This window comes from Sapajus apella, unplaced genomic scaffold (genome assembly GCF_009761245.1).
Source record: "Sapajus apella isolate SASKATOON/1434 unplaced genomic scaffold, GSC_monkey_1.0 scaffold7, whole genome shotgun sequence".
Classification (NCBI taxonomy): domain Eukaryota; kingdom Metazoa; phylum Chordata; class Mammalia; order Primates; family Cebidae; genus Sapajus; species Sapajus apella.
In genome coordinates this window covers 20,334,312-20,344,897 of record NW_022436947.1, presented here as the reverse complement: position 1 = coordinate 20,344,897, position 10,586 = coordinate 20,334,312, and the positions used below count along the sequence as shown (strand labels likewise).

General features: G+C 38.6%; 1 protein-coding gene across 6 annotated transcripts in view; it reads right to left on the bottom strand.

The window, feature by feature from the left end:
- Positions 1 to 587: 587 nt before the first annotated feature.
- TSPAN12 (tetraspanin 12) overlaps positions 588 to 10,586 on the bottom strand; it is an 80,605-nt gene continuing 70,606 nt past the window's right edge. For all 6 annotated transcript variants that reach the window (XM_032276178.1, XM_032276177.1, XM_032276182.1 and 3 more), the window contains one exon: positions 588 to 2,156. In XM_032276178.1, coding sequence (XP_032132069.1) covers positions 1,851 to 2,156 — 306 coding nt within the window. In that variant the 3' untranslated portion in view covers positions 588 to 1,850. The remainder of the gene's footprint in view (positions 2,157 to 10,586) is intronic.

Sequence of the window (10,586 nt, the reverse complement as noted above, 5' to 3'; positions counted from 1 at the left end):
GAGGGGAGCAGTACACACTGGGGTCAGTTGGGGGGAAATAGGGGAGGGAGGGTGGGCGGTGGGGAGCTGGGGAGAGATAGCCGGGGGAGAGATGCCAGATGTAGGTGATGGGGAGGAAGGCAGCAAATCACACTACTACGTGTGTACCTATGCAACAATCTTGCATGTTCTTCACATGTACCCCAAAACCTGAAATGCAATAAAATAAATAAATGAGGAAAAAAAATTAATAATAGTTATAAAGCTGATACACAAACATTGAAATGACAAATTAACACAAATGGGCATATTTGTGTTATAAAACTGTGATATGCAAACATAGAAAAGATAAATTACCATAAATCGTCATATTATCTCAAGCAAGCATATTATTTAACATTTAGCTAAAAAGCAAAAGTGAAAATAAATGGGCATCTTTTGGACTCTTCTCAATGAAAATACATACTCTTATAGGTCTGTTCTGGAGTTTGGAAATCAATATTATTACTTTTATTCAATCATTCTTTCTCATGTTTTTCTCCTCTTGAAAATCTTCTCAAGTGGCATAAGTGCTGGTAATGTATTAAAAAATAGGCACAGACAAGTCATTACTCTCTAGAAAATATTTATTGACAGGTTTTAATTTTTTCCATATTCTGAGAAATAAAATACACAAAATACAGTAAAATGCACTTTTCCCATTTCAAATAAATATACTATACTCTTGTAAAAAATTTAATAATCTGTGTAATTCACCACAGTATTTTAATCAGTGAAATAAAGAATCTCTAGATAAACTGTAACGTGTTTTAACGATTCTCATAAGCATTTTCTGGAGAAAAAGAACACTATTTTCTGTAGAATTATATTGACTTAGAGGCTATTGCTTCTTGTTTGGAGAAGGCAAAGATAAGCTTTTTTAAAAAGTGTTTAGTGTCAAAAAGAGTCTTCATTTGTGAGAAAAACAGCATACAAGTCCTTTCTGAATCAACTAAGTTATGTGCAAATATTCTTGTCAATACTTCCTAAAAACCACACTACATTCTGAATGATTCCTATGTAACACACTGGTAATTTTCAAAATTAGTGGTTAAGTATTTAAATTAACAGTTATATATGTAATATAAGCCCAGGACAGAATATTAAAGCTCTATTAACAGGAAAGGCTAAAAATAATGATGCTATACAGGACAAATTTTTCTTTTCAGAATGGTTATTCTTAACATTATCAGAACTGAAATCTACTGAATTATACAGACTTAACACAGACTTATATACAACTAGATCCCTGGTCAGCGTAAGACAATGCGTTAGTTTGCTCTTTTAATTGGTAAGAACACTTTAGTAACCAGCAAAAATCATATTTAGGTAGTCACCAATCTTGAAAGTTTTCTGACATATAATTTATTTAGCATCAAAAGAATAGCTTGCTGAGTAATGAAAGTCATTAGTATTTTCTAACTTCCTATGTTAGCATTTAATTAGTACTTTATATACTAGCTGGTAGAAGTAAATCAACATTTACTATAGCTCCAGTCCCACCATATGTGACTCGTTTGCATGGATGCAGAAATGCTAATCAAACCATGCCGCCTCAAAACATAACTATGTTCAGCAAAAGTCATACACAGGCTACACAGTGGGTATTAAATCTGTCTTCAGCATTTTAAGAGCGTCAGTTATTGTCCAGGTGGTGACTTATGACATGAAACTCTTCCCTCTTCATTTTAAAGCATAGAATGTTATATGCTTAGTTATTCTTTTATGGTAACATTTTTATTTCTACATATTTCTGAAACAGATAGTATGTACTCAAAAATTCACAAGTCCAATAAAACAAGTTTGTGGTTTTCTTCTGTGACATTTTGTTTTTATAACTCTTCCATCTCAAAGTGTGTATTAAAGCTGTTTGCCATGGATGTGTGTTCAAAGATTCTAGACAAGCTTGGTTTCAACAGTTCTACTGAGGGACATGACAGGTGCTGAGAGGTGTCATTCTTCAAGGACATCATTTGGTCTGTTCCAGGCTCCCTTCTATCATAGTACAGAGCCCAGAGCAGAGTAATGGTGAGAATCATGGCCAGGATTTGTGTCACTCCAATGGAGATTCCCAGAAACCTCAGCACCTGCAGTTGTTTGGTTCCTCTCAAAAAGGAATACATTTTCTTCCCACAACCCTGTAAAAGAAATACACAGTCAACATTACTTTAGATATGTTACAGAAGGCCAACAACAGCTAATACAATCAGACTATTTGGATCATAAAGTTTAAGAAAATGATTCTCAATAGGGAAAGCCTATGAGAAGGAGGAGAGAGGGAGGTGTGTAGCTTTTGAAAAGCCTATCCAGCAGATTCTGATGAGCCAATCCCTTCTTTTGTCTTTCACAAAACCTGAAATTGAGACCCACTGGTATAAAATCAACATCTAGAGCAGGGGTTGACAAACTCTTTTTTTTCTTAGAGGGCCAGACAGTAAATATTTTAGTCTCTGTGAGCCATGTGGTCTCTATGGCAACTACTCATCCTTGCCACTGTCAGAAGAAAGAGACCATAGATGGTTAGTGAATGAATGGATGTGGCTGAGTTCCAGTGAAACTTCAAATACACAAAAAGGCATTAGGCCAGATATGGCACATCTGTTTATGATTTAATAATACCTCACACTGGTTTGGTAAAGTTGCTTCTCTGGCCACCTTACCTATTTGATACAAATGCAAGAAATTTGCACAAACACACACATACACATACGTTCTGTGAGAAATGAAAATAGACATCACAAAGACAACTCACCAAAATGTAAGTATTTTTCAGAGTTCCACTCAAGCATTCTATGAGAGCTCATTCACTCTTAGGTTTATGGGTCATTTTAATAAGCATCTTTATATAACACAGTGATACAGGAGATAGAAATCATTCAGGCAAATAGTGAGGGTAAAAGTGTCCTCAATGGAATTTCCCTTTTAACAAAAAGCAGCTTCAAAATCATTTCTTTTCTAACAAAAAAACAGTCTGAAAAATCAAGTTATAGACATAGAAAAGCAAGCTGGAAACTTGCAAGGGTGAATGCCAGCAGCTGTGCCAATGGAAAGCGGCTATCTGGGGACCACGTATGTTCACCATGGAGGCTCCACTTTCCCTTTTCTTTGTCACTACATGTACAGTAAAGAAACAGGCAACATGGCGCCAGCCAGGTGGAAAACCTACCTGCATAATAGAAGATTAGGGTGGGAGTGGTCAGATTTCCACACACTATGTGTGAAATGGCATACCTGGTCTGACCAATCTTTCATGCCCTGTGTAAACCAGACATCGACTCCTCAAGCACAACGATAAAACCCACTGCATTTTGCTGTGGACTGGAGAACACACTCGGGAACCCTCTCTGCAGGAGAGAGCTCTTCTCTTTCTTTTGCCTATTCAACCTCCACTCTTAACCACATTCCTTGTGTGTTCACATCCTTGATTTCCTTGGAGTGAGACAACAAACCTTGGGTATTACTCCAGATGAATGATGCTACCTCAAGAGTATAATATAATGATTAAGATCATGAACTGCTATGTGATTGGGGCAAGTTACTTAATCTCTCTGCGCTTCAGTTTTCTTGTCTGAAAACGTAGATAATGATAGTGCTTACCTGTCTGAGATGCTGGGAGGATTAAATGCACAGGCACATTTTAACACTTTAAATAGTGCCTCATACATGTTAAGAACTCAATAGATACAATATCTTAGCTGATGTGTCAGTTCACAGATTAGAAAGTAGAAAGATCGAATTAAAAATAGATGGAAAATCTATGAATAGTAGATATTAATGGAAAAGTATGAGGTACAACACTTCATGAGAGTATGAAAACACCAAAAGCACAGCCTTATATCACCAGTATGTACTTATGCACAGCTCTACCCTGCAAGAGTAAGGTGGCTGCCACTCTTTTACAGGACAATGAAATAACTGTCCAAAATGATTACTTACCACTGAAACACTAGATCATTAGCTTCCTGATGAAGCAGAGAAATATTTTACATGATTTGGGAAGAGTCACCTCAAAATTTGTTAAGTTAAAAAAGTTTGGCTTCAAACATCTGGAAAATTAATTTGCATAGCAACTTCATTTAACATCATTACCAAGTAATGTGGCACTATTTCTTCACATCTATCCTTCAGGAAATTGATATAAAGCAGCCTTGGATCATGTTTAGCTGATTCCTTACCTATGTTCTCAGTATTCAGTACAAAAATGGATTGCTAGTGAATAAAGAATTAGCATGAATATATCCATATTTTGGTAATAATAATTATAATAGATTTCAGAATTAGAGGTAAACTGGCAAGGCGTGGTGGCTGATGTCTGTAATCCCAGCACATTGGGGGCCCCAGGCAGGCAGATCACTTGAGGTCTAGAGTTCAAGACCAGCCTAGCCATCATGGTGAAATCCTGTCTCTACTTAAAATACAAAAATTAACTGGGCATTGTGGTGCATGCCTGACATCCTAGCTACTGGGGAGGCTGAGACATGAGAATCACTTGAACCCAGAGGCAGAGGTTGCAGTGAGTTAAGATCTCACCACTGCACTCCAGCCTGGGCAACAGAGTGAGACACTGTCTCAAAAAAAAAAAAAAAAAGAATTAGAGGTAAACCATTCGAGGACATAAAATTTCAGTTAGACAGGAGGAATAAGTTAAAGAGGTGTATAATATGATGTGACTATAATTAATAACAGTGTATTAGTTATTAAAAAGGTAAACCATTCAAAAAATATATATGCTGATGATTCAACTACATAAAATACTGTGAGCCAATTTTTTCATTTTTAACTTTTCAATAGTCTCTGAGGCTTACCTTGTATCTATATTGTGCCAGAAAAGTAATGTTTCCTGGAGGTTATCCAAGATGGCTGAATAGGAACAGCTCTGGAGTGCAGTTCCCAGCAAGAAGAACGCAGAGGGTGAGTGATCACTGCATTACCAAACAAGTTTTTACTGCCCACAGACCAGGAGATTCCCAGGCTGAAAAGCACCATGAGCTTCCAGCACGGCTGTTTCAGCCAGCACTGTGGATCTCCACTCAAAACACTCACACAAATCCAGGCAGCCGTTTCAACAGGTGCTTGGAATGCCTGGGATACAGAGCCACCCATTCAACTGAAAAAAAATAAGGGGGGCTGAAACAGGGAGCCAGGTAATCTGGCTCAGTGGGTCCCACCCGCAACAAAGACTGTCAATCTGAAACACTCTGGATTGAGAGTTTTGCAGCAAGTGCAGCTGGACCTGGGACAGTCCAACTCTGATGTCAGCCATTACCGAAGCAGTCCACCACTACTGAGGCAGTCCACCATTACTGAGGCGGTCTGCCATTACTGAGGCAATCTGACTTTACAGAGACAGTCCGCCATTACTGAGACAGTCTGCCATTACTGAGGCAGACCAGCATTACTGAGGTAGTTTTAACAGGAAGTTCACAAAGCAGCTGTGCAGAGCCCACAGCAGCTCAGTAATGCCTCTGTTGGCAGAATGTGGCTAGATTTCCACCTTGCTGGGCAGGGAATCTCTGAAAAAAGGCAGCAGCACATCAGGAACTTAAAAATAAAGCCCAATCTTCCCAGGACAAAGCACCTGGGGAAAAAGGCATTTATGAGTTCTATTGCAGCAGACTTAAACATACCTGCCCAGCAGCTCTGAATGGAACAATGGAGCTCCCAGCTCAGCACTTGAGCTCCTATAAGAGACAGATGGTCTCCACAAGCAACTCCCTGGCCCCTGTATATCCAAAGAGGCACCTTGTAAAGGAGAGCTCAGGCTGATATCTGGCGGGTACACTTCTGGGATGAAGATAACAGAAGAAGAAACTGGCAGCAGTTTCAGCCCCCTTGGGTGATCCCCAGGCAAGCAGGGTCTGGAGTTGACCTCCAGCAGTCCTACAGCAGAGGGGCCTGATTGTTAGAAGGAAAAGTAAAAAACAGAAAGAAATAACTTCAATATCAACAAGAAGGATGTCCACTCAGAGACCCCATCTGAAAGTTGCCAACTACAAAGACCACAGGTAGATAAATCCACAAAGATGAGAAGAAACCAGCACAAAAAGGATGAACACACTCAACACCAGAACACCTCTCCTCCAAGGGATCACAACTCCTCACCAGCAAGGGAACAAAGCTGGATCGAGAATGAGTCTGATGAATTGACAGAAACAGGCTTCAGAAGGTGGGTAATAATAAACTTCTATGAGCCAAAAGAATATGTTCTAACCCAATGAAAAGAAATAAAGAACCTTGAAAAAAGGTTAGATGAAATGCTAATGAGAATAAACAGCTTTGAGAAGAATATAAATGACCTAACGGAGCTGAAAAACACAAGAGGACTTCACGAAGCATACACAAGTTTCAACAGCCCAATCGACCAAGCAGAAGAAAGGATATCAGAGATCGAAGATCAACCCAATGAAATAAAACCAGACGGCAAGATTAGAGAAAAAAGTGAAAAGAAATGAACAAAGCCTCCAAGAAATACAGAATTATATAAAAAGACCTAATCTATGTTTGATAGGTGTACCTGAATGTGATGGAGAGAATAAATCCAAGCTGGAAAACACTCTTCAGGATATTATCCAGGCGAACTTTCCCAACCTAGCAAGGCAGGCCAACATTCAAGTCCAGGAAATACAGAGAACACCACAAAGATATACCTCAAGAAGAACAACCCCGAAGCAAATAATCATCAGATTCACCAGGGTCGAAATGAAGGAAAAAATGCTAAGGGCAGGCAGAGAGAAGGGTTGGGTTACTCACAAAGGGAAGCCCATCAGACTCACAGTAGATCTCTAGGCAGAAACCCTACCAGCCAGAAGAGAGTGGGGGCCAATATTTAACATCCTTAAAGAAAAGAACTTTCAACCTAGGATTTCATATCCAGCCAAACTAAGCTTCATAAGCAAAGGAGAAATAAAATCCTTTATGAACAAGCAATTGCTGAGAGATTTCATCACCACCAGGCCAGCCTTACAAAACTCCTAAAAGATGCACTAAACATGGAAAGGAACAACCAGTACCAGCCACTCCAAAAAAGTACCAAATGGTAAAGACCATTGACACAGTGAAGAAACTGCCTCAACTAGCAGGTGAAACAACCACCTAGCATGGAAATGGCAGGATCAAATTCACACATAACAATATTAATCTTAAATGTAAATGGGCTAAATGCCCCAATCAAAAGACACAGACTGGCAAATTGGATAAAAAGTCAAAACCTATCAGTGTGCTGTATCCAGGAAACCCCTCTCACTGTGCAAGGACACACATAGGCTCAAAATAAAGGGATGGAGGAAGATTTACCAAGCAAATGGAGAGCAAAAAAAAGCAGGAGTTGCAAACCTAGTCTCTGATAAAACAGACTTTAAAGCAACAAAGATTAAAAGAGACAAAGAAGGACATTACATAATGGTAAAAGGGTCAAAGCAACAAGAAGAGCTAACTATCCAAAATATATATGCACCCAATACAGGAGAACCTAGATACATAAAGCAATGACCTACAAAGGGACTTAGTCTCCGGCACAATAATAGTGGGAGACTTTAACACTCCACTGTCAATATTAGATCAATGAGACAGAAAATTAACAAGGATATCCAGGACTTGAACTCAGATCAGGACCAAGCAAACCTAATAGACCTCTACAGAACTCTCCACCCTAAAACCACAGAATATACACTCTTTTCAGCACCACATCAACCTGCTCTGAAATTGACCACATAATCGGAAGTAAATCACTCCTCAGAAAATGCAAAAGAATGGAAATAATAACAAACTTCTCAGATCACAATGCAATCAAATTAGAACTCAGGATTAAGAAACTAACTCAGAACAACACACCTTCATGGAAACTGAACAACTGGCTCTTGAATGTTGACGGGATAAACAATGAAATGAGGCAGAAATAAAGATGTTCTTCTAAACAATGAGAATGAAGACACAATTTACCAGAATCTCTGGGACACAATTAAAACAGTGTCTAGAGGAAAATTTATAGCAATAAATGCCCAAGAGAAGCAAGGAAAGATCTAAAATCGACACCCTATCATCAAAATTGAAAGAGCTAGAGAAGCAAGATCAAAAAAAAACCAAACAAACAAAAAAAAAACTCAAAAGCTAGCAGAAGTCAAGAAACAACTAAGATCAGAGCAGAACTGAAGGAGATAGAGACATAAAAAAACTCTTCAAAACATCAATAAATCCAGAAGCTGGTTTTTTGAAAAGATCAACAAAATAGGCCACTAGCCAGATTAATAAAAAAGAAAAGAGAGAAGAATCAAACAGATGCAATGAAAACGATAAAGGGGATATCACCACCGATTCCACAGAAGTACTAACTACCATCAGCGATAACTACCAACAACTCTATGCACACAAACCAGTAAACTGGGAAGAAATGGATAAATTCCTGGACACTTGCACCCACCCAAGCCTAAACCAGGAAAAGCTGAAACCCTGAATAGACCAATAACAAGGGCTGAAGTTGAGGCAGCAATTAATAGCCTACCCACCAAAAAAAGCTCAGGTCAAGATGGGTTCACAGCCAAACTCTACCAGACATACAAAGAGGAGCTGGTACCACTCCTTCTGAAACTATTCCAAACAATCGAAAAAGAGGGAATCCTTCTCAAATCATTTTATGAGACCAACATCATCCTGATACCAAAACCTGGCAGAGACTTAACAAATAAAAGAAAACTTCAGGCCAATATCCATAATGAATATAGATGCGAAAATCTTCAATAAAATACTGACAAATTGATTTCAACAGCACATTAAAAAGCTTATCCATCACAATCAGATAGGGTTCATCCTGGGGATGCAAGGCTGGTTCAACATACGCAAGTCTATAAACGTAATCCACCACATAAACAGAAGCAAAGACCAAAACCACATGATCATCTCAATAGGTGCAGAGAAGGCCTTTGACAAAATTAAACAGCCCTTTATGCTAAAAACTCTCAATAAACTAGGTATCGACCAAACGTATCTCAAAGTAATAAAAGCTATTTATGACAAACCCACAGCCAATATCATACTGAATGGGCAAAACTGGAAGCATTCCCTTTGATATCAGGGTGCCCTCTCTCATCACTCCTATTCAATATAGCGTTGGAAGTTCTAGCCAGGGCAATCAGGCAAGAAAAAGAAATAAAAGGTATTCGATTAGGAAAGGAAGAAGTCAAATTGTCTCTATTTGCAGATGACATGATTATATATTTAGAAGACCCCATTGTCTCAGCCCGAAATTTCCTGAAACTGATAAGCAACTTCAGCAAGGTCTCAGGATACAAAATTAATGTGCAGAAATCACAAGCATTCCTAACACCAATAACAGACTAAAAGAGAACCAAATCAAGAATGAACTCCCATTCACAATTGCTACAAAGAGAATAAAATACCTAGGAATACAACTAACAAAGAATGTAAAGGACCTCTTCAAGGAGAACTACAAACCACTGCTCAAGGAAATAAGAGAGGACACAAAAAGATGGAAAAACATTCCATGCTTATGGTTAGGAAGAATCAATATTGTGAAAATGGCCATACTACCCAAAGTCATCTACAGGTTGAACACTATCCCCATCAAGCTACGTATGACCTTCACAGAGCTGGAAAAAAACACCTTAAAATTCATATGGAACCAAAAGAGAGCCCGCATAGCCAAGACAATCCTAAGCAAAAGAACAAAGATGGAGGCATCACGCTACCTGACTTCAAACTATACTACAAGGCTGCAGTAATCAAAACAGTGTGGTAGTGGTTCCAAAACAAAGATATAGACCAATGGAACAGAACAGAGTCCTGGGAAGCAATGCCACACATCTACAACCATCTGATCTTTGACAAGCCTGACAAAAAACAAGCAATGGGGAAAGGCTTCCCTGTTTAATAAATGATGTTGGGATAATTGGCTAGCCATGTGCAGAAAACAGAAACTGGACCCCTTCCTGACACCTTACACTAAAATTAACTCCAGATAGTTTAAAGACTTGAACATAAGACCTAACACCATAAAAATCCTAGAAGAAAACCTAGGCAAAATCATCTAGGGCATAGGCATAGGCAAGGACTTCATCACTAAAACACCAAAAGCAATGGCAACAAAAGCCAAAATAGACAAATGGGATCTAATTAAACTCCAGAGCTTCAGTACAGCAAAAGAAACAGTGATTAGAATGAACTGGCAACCAACAGAATGGGAAAATTTTTTTTGCAATCTACCTATCTGACAAAGGACTAATATCCAGAATCTACAAAGAACTAAAACAGATTTACAAGAAAAAAAGCAAACAAACCCATTCAAAAGTGGGCAAAGGACATAAACATGAACAGACACTTTTAAAAAGAAGACATACATGAGGCCAACAAACACATGAAAAAATGCTCATCATCACTGGTCATTAGAGAAATGCAAATCAAAACCACATTCAGATATCATATCATGCCTGTTACAATGGTGATCATTAAAAAATTTGGAGACAGATGCTGGAGAGGATATGGAGAAATAGGAACACTTTTACACTGCTGGTGGGAGTGTAAATTAGTTCAACCATTGTGGAAGACAGTGTGGCGAT